Here is a 23,484-nt window from a genome sequence, read left to right as displayed (position 1 = left end):
GAGGCTGAGATGGGAGAATCACTTGAGCCCAGGAGGTGGAGGCTGCAGTGAGCCAAGATCGTGCCACTGCACTCCAGCCTGGGTGACAGAGTGAGACTCTGTCTCAAAAAAAAAGAAAAAAAAGCCAATTCCCTCAAGTTAGTTACTGTATAATTCTATTTATATAACATTCTGGAAACAACAAAATTACAGAGACGGAGAAAAAACCAGTGGTTGCCAGGGATTGGGGATGACAGTGGGAAGGCAGGAGGGGAAGGCAATGCAGGAAGGGAGCCTTTGATGTTGAATTCATTCAGTACTTTGACTGTGCTGCTGGATACAGGATCCTACACATGTGATAGCTGTATACACGTAAATGCGTATAAGCAAATAAGTATATGTAAAACTAGGGAAATCTGAATAAGATTGGTGGGCTATATCAATATCCTGGTTGTGATATATACTGTAGTTTTGCAAAATGTGACCACTGGGGGAAACTGGGCAAAGAATTTAAGGGATCTCTATTATTTTTCACGACTGCATGCAAATCTACAATGATCTCAATACACTTTTCCCTTTTTTTTTTTTTTTTTTGAGATGGAGCCTCACTCTATCACCCAGGCTGGAGTGCAGTGGCATGATCCTGGCTCACTCCAACCTCTGCCTCCCAGGTTCAAGTGATTCTTGTGCCTCAGCCTCCCAAGTAGCTGGGGTTACAGATGTGTGCCACTGTACCCACTAATTTTGTATTTTTAGTAGAGACGGGGGTTTTATCAAGTTGGCCAGGCTGGTCTCCAACTCCTGACCTCAGGTGATCCACCCACCATGGCCTCCCAAAGTGCTGGGATTACACGCATGAGCCATGGCACCCAGCCCTCAATACAATTTTCAATTAAAAAAAAAAAAGAAAAAAAAAAAGTAGCACACATACTACAGAGGCAGACTGCCTGGGTTCAAAATTTGCATTTACCACTCATTTGCTGTGTGTCCTTTGGCAAGTTACTTTTTCCTGTCCCTCAGATTCCTCAAAGGTCACAATGGGATTACAGGACCCATCTCAAATGGTTCTGGGGATTAAATGAGTTAAAATGTGAAAATGCACATAGTGGGGCCTGGCAAAAAATAAGGATGCACAAAATATTAGGTGACATCCTCTTCCTCCTCACACAGCATATAAAGTAGGATTTCTGTGTGGGTAAATATTTCATTTTAAAATTTTCATTTATGTTTATTTTTATTCTTAATGACTAGGGTAATAAAGTAAAGGAAAAATGAGACTTCCTTATAATAGCAAAAAGTGGGGAATAATGTCCATTGGGAGGAAGTTTCAGATGAGGGGAAGAATGGGATCTGGTGGCAGAGTACCTGGGTCAAGCCTAGTGTGGCTGTCACTAGCTTTGATCCTGGGCACCTGTGGTCTCTAGAACCCATAGCTTCCTCATGTGTTAAAAAAAGGACAACAAAATCTACATGAAAGGACTGATATACAGATTAAATAAGATCTATAAGCAAAAGTATTTCATAAAATGCTAAGTTTAGTAAATGCTATTTTATTACTAGTAATATCACTAGTAGCATTATGTTACTAGTAGTAGCACAATCTGAAAGCCCTCTCCTTCCTCCTCCTCCATCAGGCTTAAGCTCTCACACACTCCTTCCTGAGAAACAGTGGAGACAAAGCTCCACCCGTCACTACAACAAAGTTGACCTACCTTGCCAGGACGAGCCCATTCACAATTACGTTCTTGAAAGGCGGTTGTCCAAAGAGGGCCGTGGCCAGCACCAGCAGGGTATAAAACCTGAAAAAAAAACCCAAACAGTTCAATAAAAATAGAAATGAAGTCCAAGCATAAGAAAGAAACTGTATTTATTCATTGAACTGATTTTCTATTTTTGGTAAGTCACACTTCTTGATAATCACTTAAAGCAATGATTCTTAATCCTGGTTACTGGAGACCAACCAAATTACTGTCTATGATTTGAAAAAAACATCCAAATAAAGGTCTGGAGTGAATTACTGACCATTTCTCTGTTACCAGGTCTCCCAGGAAGTCTGTGTGGAGAGCCACATGGCAGCACTGGGTGGCCTCTCAGGACCACCCAGAAGCACCTAGCTGAAAATGAGGGAGGGGTGTTGAATTTGGCACACGATCATATGGAAAAGACAATTTGATGACAAAAGATGCAAAATGCACTCTCACCCAAAAGTGATAAGGCAGACTAGAAAATGCTTTTATTCTGTAAAATGTTGTGTACTCATTTATGTGCTAGCTAGCTTGTTCCCCAAATGAACTCATATCCCTGACCGCTATCCCGGGGGTGATGCTCCCCTGCCTCTCTGACCTAGTCCTGCACTCTGAGAACATCAAGGGACATGAGCTGAGGAGACCAGACCCCATGGTTAACATAAACACTGATCCAGATATCCCTCCCAGTTCTGAAGGAGAGTTGGCAGGAGCCCTGGTACCCAGGAGAGGCAGCCCAGGCCTCAGGGATGGAGAAGGAGGCAGGCAGCAAGGACACGGGATCCACATGAGGACTGCTACCAGCTAACAGACTTTGCTACTCCTCAAAGGAACGAGCTCATTGGTAAGGCATCTAGCCCTTTCTGAAAACAGAATTTGTTCTGGGTAGATATTCCTATAGATAAAAAGGACTGGAATCTGAAGACAGCACATACCGGAACATGAAGACTTTAATTCAATGATTACCTAAAGCTGTCAAAGAGAGGAAATGACACCAACAATTCCTTAAATACACCCCTGCAGAAATATTACTATGAATGTATAATTAAAACCTGGGCTGGGCGCAATGGCTCACGCCTGTAATCCCAGCACTTTGGGAGGCTGAGACGGGCGGGTCACTTGAGGTCAGGAGTTCGAGACCAGCCTGGCCAACATGGTGAAACCCAGTCTCTACTAAAACTACAAAAATTAGCTGGGCGTGGTGGTGCATGCCTGTAGACCCAGCTACTTGGGAGGGTGAGGCAGAAGAATTGCTTGAACCCAGGAGGCGAAGGATGCAGTGAGCCGAGATCATACCACTGCACTCCAGCCTGGGCAGCAGAGTGCAAGATTCTGTCTCAAAAAATAAAAATAAAAATAAATAAATAAAACCTGGGCCAGCAAAGCCCATCCATGGAAAGAAAGTAATTCACCTTTTTCCAATTAAGGAACTATTTTACATAAGGCACCAGATAAAAATCAATGCCCAAATCCTCTCCTATATGTGTATTTCTAAAAATCGGGATTTTTTTAGAATGTTGATTTATAAGACTAGCCTCAATATCTGAGCACATTGCCAACTATCTCTCAAATTTCTAGCACCCAACCTACAGTCTTTTATGCCAATACTTTTATGCCAATACAATGAGTATTGGCATAAAATCAAATGTAATCAAATCATTACATTTGAGTAAATGATCTGATGTGAGTAAGCTAAGAACACATAATGGTTTTTATCATTTAAACGTCCAGTATAACATATATATTCCAAAACGCCAGTGAGATAATTCAAATTGTAAAACTACAGCCCTATTGTAGTGGGAGATTCCTACTCAAAAGGCACTTTAATTTCCGTGCTTGGTGGTGGCGGGGAGAGGGCAGGAATGTAGCCTGTCTTATTTGCCACAATCTCTCCATCACCCAGTAGATAAATGGCAGTGATTTAGTAAAATACTCCCTAAATAAAATAAAATCAATAAAACACGTGATGAAAGAACCAGTGGGCATACCATCCTCTGGTTTGGTCGATGCCCTCGGCAATGAAGTCTGCAGGAAAAGCATCCTCAAACTCCCTCTTGTTTTCAAACGGGTAATGAACCTGGGCATAGGGCATGCTGCCACTCTCAAACCAACAGTCAAACACTTCAGAGATGCGGCGCAAGGATCCCTTCCCACAGCGTGAAGGAATGGTCAGGTGGTCAACACTAACAAACAGAAAAGTAGTCATTTTATTAACTGTAAGCATAACAGAACTTGCAGTTTAATTGCTAATAGGAAACACAAAACCCTGAAAAGATACTATACACATTTGCAAACAGAAATATCAGCAATTCTCAAAGGCTTTCAGAGAGCACCATGAATCCTCCATCTGAAAGGTTATGCACCATTCACCTCACATTTCACAGGGACAGAGGCCACAATACTGCAGTATGACATGAGTCATCAACAAAGTAATTCATCAAGCTAGTCACTTCCATGTGTGGCTCTGTAATCCGCTAGAGACCAGGTCTTAATAGGAGAATGATAAAACTGAAGTGAATCGAACATTTAGAAACTGACCTCTCTCTGTGGAGATCTGAGATCTTTGCTCCTGACAGTTCTTCAAGTTCTGCCACTGACCCAACGCATACCACCTGTCAAAAACAAAGTTCAACAGCAGGAGCTCCTTAGAGCCAAACAGAGCATACTGAGTTAATTTATATAGCATGCATGTTTAGTTTGAGAGACTGATAATTTTCTTTTTCCTTTTTTGAGATAGGGTCTCACTCCCACTGCCCAGGCTGGAGTGCAGTGGCGCAATCACAGCTCACTGCAGCCTCAGCTTCCTGGGCTCAGGTGATCCTCTCACCTCAGCCTCCCAAGTAGCTGGGGCTACAGGCAGGCGCCACCTCACCCAGCTAATTTTTTGTATTTTTAGTAAACACAGGGTTTTGCCATGCTGCCCAGGCCGGTCTCAAACTCTTGGACTTGAGCTATCAGCCAGCCTCAGCCTCCCAAAGTGCTGCGATTACAGGCGTGAGCCACCCAGCCTGAGACTGATGATTTAAAGGCACATTAACACACCAATCTGGGCCGAAGGATAGTATTCGCTAATGTGGCTTCTCTCATGAAAGACACAGCTTAGTCTTAGTCTCTGAAGAGGCCAGGGTTGACACTGCTCCTGTTTCCACCCCATTATCAAAGGGAGTCCCTACCTCGAGAGAATCTTAAACATTCATAGGCATACTCTCAATGGGTATTAAGGGTTTATTATGTGCAAATCGTCAAAGTAACCGGCATAAGTGAAACATCTTAGATTATTCCTCTAAGGCATTTTAGTTTCCTCCTGGCACCTGAATCTGGCTCATTAATCTAGAATCTTCCCAAGAAAAAGCTAGAGCTAAATTATAGTCATACAGTGCTTAATGGCAGGAATACATTCGGAGAAATGCATTGTTAGGGTGATTTCCTTAGGCAAACATCACAGTACACTTACATAAACCTAGATGGGCCAGGCGCGGTGGCTCACGCTTGTAATCCCGGCACTTTGGGAGGCCGAGGCGGGTGGATCACGAGGTCAGGAGATCGAGACCACGGTGAAACCCTGTCTCTACTAAAAATGCAAAAAATTAGCTGGGCGTGGTGGCGGGCGCCTGTAGTCCCAGCTACTCGGAGACGCTGAGGCAGAATGGCGTGACCCCGGGAGGCGGAGCTTGCAGTGAGCCGAGATCGCGCCACTGCACTCCAGCCTGGGTGACAGAGCGAGACTCGTCTCAAAAAAAAAAAAAAAACCTAGATGGGATGGCCTAAAACATACCTAGGCTATATGGTGGAGCCTATTAATTCTAAGCTACAAACCTGTACAGCATGTGGCTGTACCGAATTCTGCAGGCAACTGTAACACAATGGCAAATGCTCTGGTTTTCATACGGTTTGTCCCCAGCAAATCTCATGTTGAAACTTAATCCCCAGTGTGGCAGTATTGACAGATGGAGCCCAATGGGAGGCATCTGGGTCATAGGATGGATCCCTCGTGAACAAATGCTCTCCTTCTGCAGTGAGTTAGTTCTCACTCTATTAGCTCCTGTGAGAGCTGACTGTTGAAAAGAGCCTGCCCCCATCCCACCATCCCTTTTTCTTCTCTTGCCATGTGATCTCTGATTACTCTGGCTCCTGTCCAGCCTTCCATCATTAAGTGGATGCAGCCTGAGGTCCTCCCCAGATGCAGATGTCTAGTCTTGAACTTTCCAGTCATCCAGAATCATAAGCCAAATAAACTATTTTTCTTTATAAATTATCCAGCCTCAGGTATTCCTTTGTAGCTAAACAGACTAAAACGGAAGTATTTGAGTTTCTAAACATTAATAAACACAGAAAAGGCACAGTAACCACATGGTATCATAATCTTGTGGGACCACTGTCGTATATGTGGTCTGTCACTGACTGAATGACATTATGGGCGCATGACTATATTGTGCTTGGACCCGATTAAAGCAATCAGACAAAGCCACAGGATGCTAGGATTATATCCAGGTGAAGAGCTGAGAGATGGGGCTGGCTGGGGCACTCAGAATGGAGGGATCATCTGACAAGGGCCACACCAGTAGGAACTGCTGTGGGTTCTCACCCAGGGAGCTTCTGTACCTAGTGAACACTGGTGGTCTCTTTCTCTGCTCTTCCTGTGCAGTCCTGAAAAGTCCTCTGATTCAGCTACTTCACTGTTGCCTTTCAGGTCCCTATGGGAGATTCACCAAGGTCCCCAGTGTGCTGCTGCTCGTCACTGCAACAATGCTGTCAGCTTTGGACAGAAGGCCAAACACAGAGATCTATCTGTATAGTAAGTCCTCGCCTAATGTCACTGAGAGGTCCCAGTAGCTGGGACTAACTGGCATGCACCACCATGCCTAGCTAATTTAACGTTTTTGTAGAGATGGCACCTCATTATGTTGCCTAGGCTGGTCTCAAATATCTGGCCTCAAGTGATCCTCCTGCCTTGGCCTCCCTAAGTGCTGCAATTACATGTGGGAGCCATCACACCCGGCCTAAAGTCACAGTTATCAAGAACCTCTGTATGACATTAAGTGAGGACACAGTATATCCACATACATCTATATATCCACACACATCCTCTTCTTCATCTGATCTTAGAAATTAAAGGTCTATAATGCTTTGGTAAATTTCTTTTCAAGTTTTCTTTTTTCATCATCTATAAAGTCAGTTTAACCATAAGCTAATAGTATACCTTAATGTAGGGGGAAGAAAAGACATCAGGGAAACACACACACAAAAAAACATTTCAAGTGTGTATTTCCCTGAGAAAACTGTATCCTTTTATTTTTACAGAAGAAAGTTTTATTTATTTATTTTTTTGAGACGGAGTCTCGCTCTGTCGCCCAGGCTGGAGTGCAGTGGCGCAATCTCGGCTCACTGCAAGCTCTGCCTCCTGGGTTCACGCCATTCTCCTGCCTCAGCCTCTCCGAGTAGCTGGGACTACAGGTGCCCGCCACCACGCCCGGCTAATTTTTTGTATTTTTAGTAGAGACGGGGTTTCACCGTGGTCTCGATCTCCTGACCTCATGATCTACCCGCCTCAGCCACCCAAGGTGCTGGGATTACAAGCGTGAGCCACCGCGCCCGGCCGGAAAGTTTTATAAATTGTATTTAATTCAAGGAAAAAAGTTAAAAACCCCAGAAACAGATTGTCTTATGTCATGATTCTAGAAAGGAATAAAGAGGAGAAAAAGATGAAATAAGGGGCAAAGGAAAAAAAAAACCCTATTCTTTTAAACCACATTCAGATTTCATGAACAAAATGCTTTAGCAAAAATCAACACAAGGAAATACTGCCCCGCCTCACCTCCTCAAAGTCATCGCTGACCCACAGTGGGATGGGGGTGCCCCAGTATCTGTTTCTGGAAATTGTCCAGTCACGTGCATCTTTCAGCCAATTTCCAAATCGTTTTTCTCGTACCAACTCTGGGACCCTGCAATAAACAGATCACATAACCAATCACATAAGAACATTAGCAATTCAAATATGGAAAAATTCAACATGTAAATAATATCCACAGGAGCCTTTGTATAACGCTTTGTGGACCAAACACTCTGGAAACGTGGCGCTCACTGCAAAGACAATGTCTTCTAAATGGACAGTATAGCACACCCAACAGTTTGTGCTGCCATCAATGACCTACATCCAATAGATTACCCCCCACAGCACACAGGCCTCCCATGTCCTCCTCCCTCAACTGCAGTATGGCTGCCACATACCTCTAACCAGTCACCTCAACTCTAGCCAGCCTCATCCCATACAACTCTAGTCTTCACATTATCCTCACCATAGCAGTTTTACTGAACTCATTAAGCAAAGGCCAACAGGCCAGGGGATTGGTAGCTGCTCTAGCAGCCCTCTCTATAGTCTCCTCTCTGGTCATCCTTGGTCTTGAATTTCAGGCTCCGGCAATGAGGCAAGTTCCCTAGAATCCTTCTCACTTAACTGGCTTTGCCCATGCCTGCCCTCTGCCACGCAGCCTTCCTCCCCTCTGCATCCATCCTCTTGCATCCCTCCCACTCCCAGGACTCTTTATTCCTTGAGGTTCAGCTTTGCAGAAATCCTTTTCAAGCACAAGGCTGAGTCAGGGTAGGCTACCAGACCTCCCCTTCTTCTCTTGGGCACTGCAGTTACTGCCCTATACTTCAAAGATCAGTTTATATGCTTGCACACCCTCGAGACTATCTTACTAATACTCTATATCTAGTATCGTACACATTAGGGGAACTAATTAGCTTACTAGCTCTAAAAATGAAAAGCTGTCTTTTGAGAAATCAAAACCACTCTACTAAGAAATATTAGAAAGCTACAGTTTATAACTATTTCCTTTGCTGCCCTGAGATTCTCCCCATTCTCCTAAACTCAAATACGGTTTTCTAGAGTCTAGTTGGGTCCTTGTGAGAAGTAAGAGGGGTGATTACCTTTCAAACTTGTAGTGAAAAACATTCAACTGAAATACACAGGTTCAAGCCTTGTTTCATTTTGTACCCAGAGGCTGAAATGATACCTCTTGGGCTATCAACTGCAGGACACATATCAGCTACAGAAAGCAAACGCTTCTGTGCTTAGAGCTTATCCATACAGCCAAGCACAGGGTACATCATCCACTGCAGGACTGACAAGAAAGTACAAATGGCTTTTGCAGGTATATCTGAAAATAATGTTTACTCTGAAAATGACTATTATTGAAGGCTAGCAAACTCTGGCAGTACAGCCATATTTTACCAAGGTCATTTCATTCCATAAATCGAATAAATGGTGGTTTATCATTTCCAATGAGTTTAAAAAGAAAAATACTCCCTTACATACTTTATCACAAGAAGGATGTTACTTCTGTTCTGTAACATTATTTGAATTATTTTGTGCTCCTAAACACACAGAAGAAAAGAGCTATTATAATATACAATAAAAGATGGTTATTAAAATTATAACTTGGGGGAAGTGTAAATGATACTTACTAACCACATGACAAAAGACACTATGAAGAAACACATCTTACTGCTCACCAGTAGCACAGGTCATTGTTCCTTAGGAGCTGGTCCACCATGTTCTCCACTCGCACAAACCAGCTGGGCACTGCTTTGTAAATTAGAGGAGTGTCTGATCTGGGGAAGCAGAAACACACACATAGCTGCTCAGGTTGAGACTAGTAGGCACTAGGGTAAGACTGACTTTTCATGTCTTATTGACAGCGTCATCACTTACTTGGCCTTCTGCTAATATTCATTTTTATTATAGATAAAAACATCTATGACTTCAAAATTGGTCATATCTTTCCACAATAGTAAGAAAGGCAAAAACTAATACAAGAACAAGACTAGAAAAAAATTGTTCTGTTAGTGACAATTATCTAAGAAACAATGTCAACTTCAACTTCAGCACAGAAGAGGCAATGTGGAAACCAAACACGATGCAACTGAGCATTTCATTTTCACCCATACTTTTATAGCATGCTCTTATATTAAAAGTTAAAATCACATTAAATTTTTCAATAAACTCTATTACAAAATTTTAGAGATGCTTCTCATCCTAAAAAAAATGTGGCCACAATACAAAACAGATTTGTGCAGGTCTATTTTTCTCTCACAGTTCCTTAGGAAAGCAACATTTTTAGCCATTCATAAAACTGTCCTAGACCAGGCACTGTGGCTCATGCCTGTAATCTCAGCACTTTGGGACGACAAGGTGGGAGGATTATTTGAGCCCAGTAGTTTGAGACCAGCCTGGACAACATGGCGAAACCTCTTTCTATAAGAAATGCAAAAATGAGCCGGGTGTGATGGTGCCACCTATATAGTTCCAGCTACTCCAGAAGCTGAGGTAGGAGGATCGCTTAAGCTGGTGAGGCGGAGGGTGCAGTGAGCTGTGATTGCGCCACTGCATTCCAGCCTGGGCGTCAGAGTGAGACCCTGTCTCAAAACAACAACAAAAAACAAACAAAAAACCCAATCTCCTAAAAATGAAATAAGAAGGCGGCTTCCCAAACCAACTCTAAAGGATACAAGTGAGATGAACACCACAAATAAGATGGAATGGGCACATATAGTAAGTGTAAGCACAGACGATGGAAGCTCTAGCTACAACACAGTCTTTGTTTCTTCTGACCTCCAGCAAAAAGGGTAGCTGTGAGTGAAGGTGGTGGCAACCAGAAGTCGGCCTTGTTCCTTCAAAGTCCTGATGATACTTTTGTCAGCATCCTATTAAAAAAAATTAAAATTTAGCCATTAAAACATACTATAATACTTAGGAACAATATATTACTAGAATCTGATACCTTGTTATGAATAAAAGGCACAAATAACAAGTATTATTAATTATTTTTAGTCACTAACTTTAAGTAATTTTCAAGTACATTCCACAACATTTAAGGTCATAAAGTTTTTCGATCTGAAATGATTACCCCAAGGTCACAAAGGTGCTTCATGAGGCATAAACTGGAGTTTTTCTGATCTCTCCCCGTGAAATTTCAGCATGCTTCCTCTAAACATATGAGATCCTCTGAACGTAACTGATAACATCTATCTTTACGGATTTTATGTGATGACAAAACTAAATAAAAACTTCCTAGAAGAATTACAATACAATTATAAATGATGATAGAGACTAATCAGAAGTAACAGACACCCTTCTATGCTATATGGATTACAGACCTTTACATACTGTCCTGCGAAATCTGTCACCTCTGCTGTGAAGCAGCCTGAAGCATCCACAGGGCAAACGGGGAGTGAGTCTTTCCGAATAATGTTAAAGTCCATACAGACCCGATAGTCATCCTGAGAAAAGGCAAAAGGGAGGGAAGAATAAAACAGTCTATGTATGGGTGTGAGCATGATATAACAGATTCCCAAGATAATTGTTCTATATTGTAACATATACATGTCATCAACTTTGTCCTGTAAACTGAAGGTAACTCAAGACCATTCGGAGAATCAGACCCACACAGTTGGATAGGAGTTAGATCATCCAGCCCAGTCTTCTCAAATATTATTTCCCAGACCTCCATATGTGGCAGAGTATCCACTAAATGAGAAGATAGACGACATACATCAATTTTTTAAGTGAAAGGAATTCAGAAAGTAAATGAATAAAGAATGGCTATTCCATAAGCAGATCAGCCACACAGGAATGTTTTAAAACTAAATCTAATTTGATTTATAACAGCAGCACACACATCTGAAAAACCAAAATACACACAAGTATTAGGCATGGCCTGTTAGTATTACATGATGCTTAATGTACATTTGGATTTGCACCCTCTCAAGGAAGACCCCAAAGGATGGCAACACTGATCCTTTGAAAAGTATTTACTTTTCAAATAAGCAAACTGGGCCTCAATTGGCATTGCTTATACCGTGATACTTCAGGAAGATATTCTGAAGACTGTTTACAATAATTAGAGCAAATGCTTAGCAAAGTGCTATGTGAGACAGTATTCTGAGCACTTTACACATGCTCACTTAAACCTCACAATGCTCTTAAACAAAGTGGCATGAAAAACAAACAAAACACCTCGCCATGATCCTGCAAAGAAGGCAGACAGATGTTCTAGGTTTTCACCAGGTGCTCCCCTCACATAAACTAGCAATCATTCCTATTTTACAGGTAGGAAAGTCGAGGTACCAAGAAGTAACTCAGCTATGAAGCAACAATGCTAGGATTCAAAACCAAACAGCTTGGCTCCAGAGTCTATAGTCTTCATCACTGTTTTATGATGCCTAAATATAAAATTAAAGAGACTGCCTTATGTTGGTAAACCACACTCTGGGTTGACTCCAAGACAAGCTGGAAAGCTGACATGCTTCCACCTGGATCTGTGTTCACCTCTCCCTGTGCTGAGGCTGACTGGTGTGGTGTCATGTGGGTGGACAGGAAAAGCCCCTAAATGCAGCAATTTGAACCACTGAGTGTGGAGCAAGTAACTTTATCCAGTGCATTAAGCTAAGAGCAGCATTCCTGAATGCATCCAGAACCAGTGATGTTCAACATGATGACACACAAGTGTACAGACTCTGCGGAGATCAAACACTACCCTTGCCTGGTGAAGAAAAGTGCAACGGAAGGCCTCTCAGAAAATGTTTACCAAGGCCGGGTACAGTGGCTCACGCCTGTAATTCCAGCACTTCAGGAGGCCGAGGCAGTCAGATCACCTGAGATCAGAAGTTCGAGACCAGCCTGGCCAACATGGTGAAACCCCGTCTCTACTAAATATACAAAAAATAAGCCAGGCATGGTGGCAGGTACCTATAATCCCAGCTACTTGGCAGGCTGAGGCAGGAGAATCGCTTGAACCTGGGAGGCAGAGGTTGCAGTGAACCAAGATTGCACCATTGCACTACAGCCTGGGCAACAGAGGGAGACTCTGTCTCAAACAAACAAACAAACAAAAAAAGTTTACCAAATGGTGTTAAAGGCTATAGTTTAAAGAATGAATCTTCTATAACATTAACATGCACAGCATTCAGAATAGAGATATAACTCTAGAGTTAATGACAAACACCCACAATTAAAAAAGAAAAAGAAAACCTCAGGAGGCTGAGGCAGGAGAATCGCTTGAACCCAGGAGACAGAGATTGCAGTGAGTGGAGATCCTGCCACTGCACTCCAGCCTGGGTGACAGAGCAAGACCCCATCTCAAACAAACAAACAAAACAACCCTAAGCTACAATTCAAAACCAAGAAGTTACCTTTTTATTATCTACTAACAGTGGGGTAACCATACCAGTTAATTGACACTAAAATGATAATGAACAATATTTTACTAGTTCCTAAAACTCTTAAGTAGTATTATCAAGAATGCTTCCTTCCATCAAAATGGACCAGGTATTAGGTGATTATTAAGGAATTGCTGACTTTATTGGATACTTATACTGAAAATAAAAGTCCTTATCAGTCAGAGATGCAGCTAGAATTACTTATACACGAAAGACATGAGGTTGAGGATTTGCTTTTAAATCCTCCAGCCAAAATAAAAAAGTGTGCTACTGTACAGAGGAAGAAAACAAGAGAGATTACCAAAAACTGAGATTTAATGCAGCTGGATGATGTGAAAAAAAGAATTATAATATTTTCTTTTGTGTATGTTTCAAGATTTCCATAATAAAAATTCAAGTGATGGTTACACTAAAAGCCCAGATTTTACTACTATACAACATATCAATGTAAAAAAATTGCACCTGTACCCTCTACATCTATAAAAGTAAAAAAATCCCAGAGATTAAGCATGAAAGCAAAATGGCAGATGAGGGCAGACTACTGTCACTGCCTTTTAGAACAAAGTCACATTTCGAATCCCTCTCACTGACAAAACAATCAAGCCTAGAGAAATGTGTATGTAGGTGCTACACCATGCTACAGAGGAGGCAAAAGAAGTCCAGAAAGGCCAGCAACTTACCCAGGAACTGCCCATTAGTGGCAGTGCCATGATTTAAAGTGAGAGGTGGTTTACTGTAAAGCATGTGCCTTTATGTTATTCTGTTTTTATTCATACACAAATTACATGAAAATGAATGTGTTTTTAGAAAACTTATTCTGGTCAAAATATAAAATTAACTGTAGAGTACTGTTTTGAGGGGAGAGGTCAGATTCCCCCTTCTGAACATTTAATTAAGAACACAGCAGAGGTGATGGGAATGGTCTGTATCTTGGTGGCTGAGGCACCTGCAGGTCTCTAGATGCCTGCCAAAACTCATAGAACTGAACACCAAAAAGAGTTTACTGGATTTGGCCCACTCTTTCCAGAAATCAGCTTAGGATAAAAGGGAATTACAGATGCAAATTTTACAAGCCATCTTGCAGGCAGTGAGCCAGAAAAGAGGCCAACCTGGTAACCCAACATGATGAGACACATGACTCCGCATCTATGAAAAGTGGCTACCGACATACTCAAATACATTTGCCAGACTTATGCTACTCACAGCACCGAAGTAAGGAGCTTGGTGGACAACCCCTGTGCCTTCTTCTTCCTTCACATAGTCGTCAACAAGCACAGTGAAAGCGCCATTCTCTTTACACTGGAAAGAAAGGACAGCAGGCTTCAGGGATGAAACATTACTGTGTTACAATGTTAACTTTCTAACCGTTTTTCCTAAGAACCTGAAAATGCTTTTAATGGGTAACATTATTTTCAGAAATAGAAAAGAAAGAATAATGCAGGCTGGGAAGAAATATGCTAATTCAATACATTTTTCCCATAAATAAAAAGTTACCACTCATAAATGAAATAATTACCTGGAGAATGGCAGATAAAAATTTCTAATTTCCTTGGTTACAAACTGATATTTTTCATTAGTTCTCCGTCCCCCAACTTTTTGCTCCCTATGCAGTTTAGGATATAGTCTCAGAAAGCATGCTCCCTAAATTGTTCACTTCCTGGTACATTTTCAATCACTGCATATGTTTTGCTTCTCTTTCTCCTTTTGACTCAGCTCAAGTTATTCAGTCATAAAGGCAAATCTTGAAAGGAACAGGTAGGAGCCACGAGTAGTAAGTTCTACTTACAGGTGCTCCACCACCTTAATACTCAGGGGAAATGTGTTCAATTTCATTTTCTTTGCAACAGCAATATCATCATGTTAATACATATAATGCTAACAGATCTACTCTTTCTACTTTCATCTTTTTACATTTCTTTCCACAAACCCTTGTTTCTGCCAAACTGGCCCTTTGATGTCCTTCCTTTTTGCATTGGTAAAACGTACTTTCACAAATGATTTTCACATTTAACTCCTATAATTCTGTGAGCAAGCTATTAGTATTCCCATGTCTTAAAAATATTCTGGCTGTATTTGCATTTCACAGATGAGCAAACTCAGAACAAAGATTAAATTTAGTCTTATCCAAATCACACAACTAGCAATGATGAAGCCAGGACATGGAACAGGTCTTCTGGTTGCAAATGCAACGTTATTTTCAATTACATCACAGCACTCGGTTTCTTTGGAACTTAAAACTAAACTTGAAAAATAATCATAAAATTTTAATTGTTGTAACCTAAATCACCTTGAAACATTTTAGAAGTTATGGTATGATAGGTGCTGAAACTTCGATAGTTTAAACAGAAAGACAGAATACATGGGTCCTTAGAATTACGTGTATACTTAGTTACATGTTCTATACTTAGAAGCAGTATAGACAAAGTCACTGCATCTTGTCTCTCCGGGTCTACATTGGGCCTGCCCAGGCCATGGCTGGGCTGCTTTCACCTGGGTCAGTAGATACCAACCACCAGGAGCGGCAGTGCTGCTCCACAGGCAGTGTCCACTGACTCAGCTTCCCTTGATATTTCACAACAGGTATATTTCAGTGAACATCAGATGATTCTGTCCTGGGTCAAATGACTTATAGTACTTGCCAAAAGTCACCAAAGGTTTCAGGTAGTTTAAGAAGCTTATTTAATGAGTAGGTGTTATTCAACTTAATATGTACCAAGTGCATATTCCAGATAGACTTCTACTTAATCTGAAGTTCCTGTCTAGTGTATCCATGTGCATTTTTTCAGGGGGCTGAGTTTTTGGGTTCTCAATAGGTTTTGTGATTCAGAAAGGTGAAGAGTCACTGATCCAGTGGAAGAGATTTTAGATAACAAAAAAAATACAACATAAAGTATGTTAAGTTATATGATAGGAGAATGGAATGAAGTAATGACATTTTTCCAAGAGCGAAACCAAAGATGCATTTCAGAAAACTTTCAGATGACATCTGAGTTCAGACTTGAAGGATGAGTTAACTCAGCAGATATCAACATCAGAAAAAGATAAAGACTTTTAAAATGGTAGGAAAACTTAATTTAAAAAAGGCAGGGAAGCAGGAAAGGGAAGAGCCAGTTTGACTGAATAAAGGATATGACTGAAGTAATGTGGGAGGACGTGGTCAGGAAGCAGGTCTGCCACACACCGACTGGGGAGGGCACATCCCGAATGCCGGGAAGTAACTAACGCCTGTAGGGAGGAATGGGATGAGGGCAGAGCATATGGAAATCCACTGGGCAGCAACGTGGGAGGAGGAAGAAGGCTATTACATAGGCAATGAGAAATGTGGGAAAACACTCAAGAGGCACAAAAGTGAAGAGGCAGGTAACAGACACACTGTGGATAGGACCGAAACCACAGAGGTCTCCTGAATCAACTAGACTCTCCCCACATGGAACAGAAACAACAGAGGGTTCAGCGAACATTTTCTTCTGGGATGGGATGTAAGTGATATGTCCAGTTGATTATTATTTCCACATAACCATAAGGCCAGGTCTGCTCATATCTCATTTCAAGACCTTTAAATAAGGACGGAGGAATTCCTCTTTGACATTATTCTTTCGGTGAGAGAGTGTCAGAGTGGGGACAACAGGGTTTGCAACTGTACCTGTGGATTCTCCACTGTCAGAAAATGAAACCACATAAAACAACTTTATGACTCTGAAGAAACTAAGATGCTAAATGTATGAGCTGTCGTGGTGCCTACATTTAAAACACCTCCGTGATTAACCTCCTTGAAATAAAATTGTGTTTACCTTTACATACGATGTTTTACTGTGATTACTATCGAAACTTTGTCAAAACAAACAAAAACCTCAATAAATACCCTGGGTGATATGTAGACTACATATAATAAAAATAAACACCTAAAAATCCAATCAAATGTAAAGTGATTCCTCATACAATTTGAGAAAAATACTCAAATAAAAAATCCCAGCTTGGCCGGGCACGGTGGCTCACGCCTGTAATCACAGCACTTTGAGAGGCCAATGCAGGTGGATCACGAGGTCAGGAGTTTAAGACCAGCCTGGCCAAGATGGTGAAACCCCGTCTCTAATAAAAACTACAAAAATTACAGCATGCCTGTAATCCCAGCTGCTCGGGAGGCTGAGGCAGGAGAATCGCTTGAACCTGGGGGGCAGAGGTTGCAGTCAGCCAAGATCGCACCATTGCACTCCAGCCTGGGCAACAGAGCAAGACTCTATCTCAAAAACAACAACAACAAAAAATCCCAGCCAGGTGCAGTGGGTCATGCTTGTAATCCCAGGAGTTCAAGACCAGCCTGGGCAGCATAGCGAGATTCTGTCTCTACAAAAAATTTAAAACTTCGCCAGGTGTGGTGGTGTGTGCCAATAGTCCCAGCTACTTGGGATGGGGCGGGGGAATCACTTGAGCCCAAGAGGTCGAGGTTGCAGTCAGCCGTGATGGTGCCACTGCACTCCAGCCCAGGGGACAGACGAGACCCTGTTTAAAAAACCAAAAAATCCTCTAAAACAAGAAAGCAACACAAACAATTTAATTTTGTTGGCACTAAAGCAGACTTTCTGGATTCAGGTACACTCATAAAAGTAATGTCAATTCCACTTCTCACAACACTCCAGCTATCAAATAATCAGATTGTGGAGAGTGCCCACAGTAGTGGTCCCTAAGCTTACCTTCACGAAATAGTCAAACAGGGGCCTGTACTTCTTGCCTTTGAGACAGGCACCAGGAAATCTAAAAAAGGAGAAAGGCAAACTCACAATTAGATTAAAATCAAATATGAGGCTGCAGCCACATCAAGCTACCACTCCCCTCTGATTTACTGGCTTCTTAGCCCTAGCCATTAATGCTGTAATGTGTGATTGCAAAGTACTTAGTATAGTATTAGTACTTAAAACTAAATCTGAATAATGCAAGCTTTTGAATAAAGTTTCTTTCTTTTTAAAACTAAAGACACACACACAGACACATGCCCACAAACACAGAGCAACTATTTGAATATTCACCTTTCAAGGATCTCATAGTCACTCTCCAATTTATAGAGGGCTGACAATCTGGCTTCCATTAAAATGAGTAATCTTCCTCTGGCAACATCTATGAGAAAAAGGAAAAACATGGACTTGGGTTATATTCTGAACTTGGCTGATTCTAAAGACATGCATCAAGCATACTTTTTTCCTGAGGAGCTCCTGTACCATGTGCCTCTAGTGTACCCAGTACTCACAGACAAATACTGCAAAGAACACTATATGGTATACTGCTTCCCAAACATGAAAATGACAAAAACATCAAATGCACTTAGGCAGTTGGTAGTTATTATTTATCGCTCAGATATACCCATTTTAAGTAAATATTTTTTCCTTCATAGGGTAAACGAGTCAATGTTTAAAAATAACATTGACAAAGTAGCTCACAAATTAGGTGCCACATATTATCACCCCCTCTCAGACATTCTCGTTTAGGTGTCTATTGATCCGGATATTTTTCTATGTATATACTAACAAACATATAGGTAAATGTGTAAGTTCTTTTTATTTTTCTAATTGAGGTAATATTCTATCTGGTTTTGTAGCTTTTCACTTAATACACTGTCAACATCCTTCCATGTATTAGCACATACAGACTTTTCTCATCCTTTTAAAGAACTCTATGGGACTCCATTTTATAGAGGTATGAGTTATTTCTAACAAGTTGACAGACACTTAAATTGCTTTCAAATTTTCACTACTATGAACACTAGGATGATGAATGTCCTTGATGTATCTGTGCACCCTTATTGTAAGTGTTTCTGGAGGATACCTGGGGCATCCTAGGAATAGAAAAGCTGGAGCAAATGTATGAACAGTTGAAACTTTGATACTGAAAATCTAGGCCAATTTAAACTCTCATCCTAAGTTATGATATTACACATCTGAGATTTACTAGAGCCTATGTCATATATTTAGTTCACTATAAGAAAAATCAGTATCTATGGGTCATTGTAAAAGCCTTTGCAATTTATTGAAAAACTGCTTTGAATAAGGCTGCCACTCCCTAGCTCTGACCTCACAGGAACTTCTTTGTAAGTGGAGCCCACATTTTCTGATAAAGCTCAGATACAAAGTCTGCCAAGCACAAGAGTTATACACAGGTAGATGGGTGATGTGTTTCGAGATCTCAGTCGGGTGGCTGATGAGATTGTCAAGCTCACCATAGAATGCCCAGTGACCCAACAGTGACACAGGGAAATTGTGCAGATGGGACTGTCCTTGCTCCAGAGAAACAGCTGCAGACAGGCCTCTTTGTGGCCAACAGGTCTTTCCAGTAGGTCAACTCTTAGTCCTATTTGCTCCCAGGAAAGAACAAATAAAAAACTCCCTCTGTACCTTTTTTCTGATACCCAATCTTTCCCCATTCCTTTCTCAATATTTTTCCCTTGCCAGCACAAGTTATTGTTCAATCAACTTGACTGTTTTAATACAACTATTTTAAAAAATCATGGTAACCATTCTTACACAGCATTAAATACATCTACAATGTTGTGTAATCATTACAATTATCAATACCCCAACCTTTTCATTTTCCTATACTGAAACTCTGTACTCATTAAACAATAACTCCCCCTTCCCTCCCAGCCTCTGTCAACCACCATTCTACTAGTCTTTGCTCTCTGAATTTCATTTCTCGATACCTCATATAAATAGAATCATGTAGTATCTTGTCTTTTGGTGACTGGCTCATTTTAATTAGCATAATGTCCTCCAGGTTCATTCAAGGCATAGCCTGTATCAGAATTTCCTTCCTTTTTTAGGCTGAATAATATTCCATTGTATGTAAATACCCTATTTGGTTTATTCATTTATCCAATGATAGACATTTGGGTTGCTTCTATCTTTTGACTATTGTGAATAATGCTACTATGAACATGGGTGTACAAGTAATGTTCAAGACTGCTTTCAATTTTTTGGAGAAAACACTCAGAAGTGAAATTGCTGGGCCATAGTGTAATTCCGTTCAGCTTTTTGAAGAAATGTCACTGCCTTCCAACAGGAGCTGCGCCATAGCTTTTTTCCTGGCAATGAGTTTTTCTCTTTTTCTTTTACTGCCACAATACTACCAAACCTGAAGGTATATTTGTTCACAAGGTACCAATCTTCTTTTTAAATCTTGGAAAGGCCCTCGTTGAGACTGGTAACTCTCTACCAGGGGACATTTGAAAGGCAAAAAGTTCTCAAGTTCTGGTGCCAATTACTAGTAACGACATGATGCCACATCGCTGAATCTTAGATTCATCATCTGTCACAGGGGCATGGTGTGGAAAAACGTACTGAAATTATAACTGGAAATTATAAGAAAATTTTATGTTCTACTTTTTATATCTCTGTGCTATTTTAATTGTTGTGTTACTTTTCAATTAGAAATGAAAACAAATGTTTAAAGTTATTTTTCTACTTAAGTCAGATTCTTTTCAAATAATTGTATTCTTCATGCAAAAAAGAAAGGTAAGCTTTCCTATTTTCCAAAATAAAAAATTATCTTATCCATATTAATCATAAGTAACCAGCCTCCCATTTACCTTTAATTTTCACATATTGCATTTCTGGATTAACACAGACAGCAAGGTTACTAGGTAGAGTCCAGGGAGTGGTTGTCCAAGCAACTAAAGATATAGTTTCATCTTCTTCCAAAGGGAAAGTTACAAATACTGAAGGATCTTGAACATCCTGAAATAAATTGAGGTAAAGTATTGTTTTACAAATCCACAATGACAGACACCTAAGAAAAAGGAACTGATCCTAAAGTGGAATAAAACAAATCGTCAGGGTAAACCGAAGAAACCACTTACCAGACTTACAAAAAGAAAACAGCAAGAAATTACAAGTAAAAAAAATTTTTAAATACTTTAAAAAATGTTTTAATCATCAACTTAGTAGTCACAAAAATAAGTCTTTTGACACCTGGTGACTTTTTTTTTTTTTTTTTTTAGATGGAGTCTCACTCTGTCACTAGGCTGGAGTACTGTGGTACAATCTTGGCTCACTGCAGCCCCTGCCTCCTGGGTTCAAGTGATTCTTGTGCCTCAGCCTCCCAAGTAGCTGGGATTACAGGTGTATGCCACCACACGTGGCTAATTTTTGTATTTTTAGTAGAGATGGGGTTATTCCATGTTGGTCAGGCTGGTCTCAAACTCCTGACCTCAGGTGATCCTCCCACCTCAGCCTCCCAAAGTTCTGGGATTACAGGCATGAATCACCGTGCCTGGCCTCTGGTAACCTTTTAAAGTAATGTCTAAGTAGGAACATATGATGGAGGTTTCAGTATTATGATTATCTATTTTGTAAGTCCATGAAGAGTTAGATCAAAAAGATAACTGTTCTGGAATATGGTTATCTTTTTGCCCAAAATACCAAAAAGATCCTACTAAAGCAACACATACTTGAAATTGTAATAGACCCGTAAAAATTCAGCTCATTAAATAAGAACAAGATTGTCTCCAACTTACGGCTATGTTTCAATACAAAAATATCTAGGATTTAAAAATAAATAGCTCTAAGGTAGGAAAAAAAAAATCAATCCCCAACAAAAACCAACTGCAATTTAAATAAAGTGACACGAGAGCTGTTAGTCACATGTAAAACACCAGACAAACCTGAAATAAGGGACACTACTATTGGCCTGTACCTCCTCAAATATGTCAGTATAATGAAGCATAAAGAGACTAAAGAGCTCTTTAAGATTAAAGAAGGCTGGAGACATACCACTGCATGAAGCACACAATGTAGGTCTTTTTTCTTTTTCTTTCCTTCTTTTTTTTTGTTAACTATAAAGGACACTGCTGGGACAAGCAGAACCCAGTAAGATCTACACATGAGGTAATATAGCATCAATGTTAATTTTCTAACTCCAGTTATTTCAAACAATGTTACTGATCTTACGTAGTTTTTAGAGGAAAAGGGCCATAATGCCTGCAACTTACTCTCAAAGGGTACAGTGCCCCACTCCCACAAAAAGACAGAAGGATAAAGCAAATGTGGTAAAAGGTTAACAATTAGGCAATCTAGTTGAAGGATATAAAGAACTCTCTACTTTTCTGTGAGTTTGAAACTACATCAAAATTAATTTTTTCTTTTCTTTTTTTTTGAGATGGAATCTCACTCTGTCACCCGGGCTGGAGTGCAGTGACGTGATCTCAGCTCACTGCAACCCCCACCTCCTGGGTTCAAGCATTCTCCTGCCTCAGTTTCCTGAATAGCTGGGACTACAGGTGTGCACCACCATGCCCAGCTAATTTTTGTAAAAAATTAAAATTTTTTAGGCAGGACACGGTGGCTCATGCCTATCATCTTGGCACTTTGGGAGGCCAAGGCAGGAGGATCGCACAAGCTCTGGAGTTTGAGACCAGCTGGGGCAATATGGTGAGATCCCATCTCTACAAAGATAAAAAAATTATCTGGGCATGGTGATGCACGTCTGTGGTCCCAGCTGCTCAGGAGGGTGAGGCTGGAGGATCACTTGAACCCAGGAGGTCAAGGCTGCAGTGAGCTGTGTTTGCACCATTGCATTCCAGCCTAGGTGACAGACTGAAATCCCTTCTCTAAAAATAAATAAAAGTTTTAAGCCAATACATATATATGTATATACACATATATACATACACATATATATATATACACACATATATACATACACATATATATATATTTTTTTTTTGAGACAGAGTCTAACTCTGTCACCCAGGCTGGACTGCAGTAGCACACTTTCGGCTCACTGCAGCCTCAACTTCCTGGGCTCACGTCATTCTCTTACTTCAGCCTGCAGAGTAGTTGGAACTAAAGGTTCACACCACCATGCCCAGCTAATTTTTGTAATTTTAGCAGACATGGGGTTTTGTCATATTGCCCAGGCTGTTCTCCAACTACTGGACTCAAGCAATCCACCCAACTCGGCCTCCAAAAGTGCGGGGATTTCAGGTGTGAGCCACTGTGCTTGGTCAGGTCAAAAAAAATTTAAAAACCCTTGGTTAACAATCAATACACAGACCGCCTAGAATAGAGGTCAGCAAACTATGGCCCCGGGCCAAATCTGGCTCATCACTTGTTTTCATGCAGTGGGTGAGTTAAGAATGGTGACAAAATTAAGAACACTTTGCCTGAAAAGCCTAAAATATTTAATTTGCAGAAGTTTCCCAACTCCAGTATTAGAACTAAACATTAAGTATACTCTGTGACTCACCTGGGCGTGGTGGCTCACGCCTGTAAAAATACCAGCACTTTGGGAGGCCGAGGCAGGTGGATCAACTGAGGTAAGGAGTTCAAGACCAGCCTGGCCAAGATGGCGAAACCCTGTCTCTACTAAAAATACAAAACTTAGCTGGGCGTGCTGGCGGGCACCTGTAATCCCAGCTACTCGGGAGGCTGAGGCAGGAGAACTGCTTGAACCTGGGAGGAGGTTGCAGTGAGCCGAGGTCACACCACTGTACTTCAGACTGGGCATCAGAGTGAGACTCTGTCTCAAAAAAATAAAAATTAAAACAAAGTATTCT

The 23,484-nt window shown here is 41.0% G+C and overlaps 2 protein-coding genes across 9 annotated transcripts in view; both read right to left on the bottom strand.

Annotated features, from left to right (window-relative positions):
- The window catches only part of LOC129478496 (isoleucine--tRNA ligase, cytoplasmic-like), a 216,281-nt gene extending 206,024 nt beyond the window's left edge, over positions 1–10,257 (bottom strand). Inside the window, exon 1 of the mRNA XM_063636273.1 lies at positions 10,236–10,257. The gene's annotated coding sequence lies outside the window, so the exon portion shown is untranslated. The remainder of the gene's footprint in view (positions 1–10,235) is intronic.
- Positions 1–23,484, bottom strand: part of IARS1 (isoleucyl-tRNA synthetase 1) — a 79,009-nt gene that overhangs the window by 43,636 nt on the left and 11,889 nt on the right. For all 8 annotated transcript variants that reach the window (XM_055271957.2, XM_063636231.1, XM_063636228.1 and 5 more), the window contains exons 7-17: positions 20,518–20,665; positions 17,969–18,056; positions 17,636–17,696; positions 14,148–14,243; positions 10,884–11,006; positions 10,339–10,430; positions 9,240–9,338; positions 7,540–7,666; positions 4,263–4,336; positions 3,713–3,907; positions 1,692–1,778 (exon numbers count right to left, since the gene is read on the bottom strand). In XM_055271957.2, the coding sequence (XP_055127932.1) occupies positions 1,692–1,778; positions 3,713–3,907; positions 4,263–4,336; positions 7,540–7,666; positions 9,240–9,338; positions 10,339–10,430; positions 10,884–11,006; positions 14,148–14,243; positions 17,636–17,696; positions 17,969–18,056; positions 20,518–20,665 (1,190 nt within the window). The remainder of the gene's footprint in view (positions 1–1,691; positions 1,779–3,712; positions 3,908–4,262; positions 4,337–7,539; positions 7,667–9,239; positions 9,339–10,338; positions 10,431–10,883; positions 11,007–14,147; positions 14,244–17,635; positions 17,697–17,968; positions 18,057–20,517; positions 20,666–23,484) is intronic.

The sequence above is a fragment of the Symphalangus syndactylus genome, chromosome 3 (genome assembly GCF_028878055.3).
Source record: "Symphalangus syndactylus isolate Jambi chromosome 3, NHGRI_mSymSyn1-v2.1_pri, whole genome shotgun sequence".
NCBI classification, from domain to species: Eukaryota; Metazoa; Chordata; class Mammalia; order Primates; family Hylobatidae; genus Symphalangus; species Symphalangus syndactylus.
This window is presented reverse-complemented; position numbering and strand designations above follow the sequence as displayed.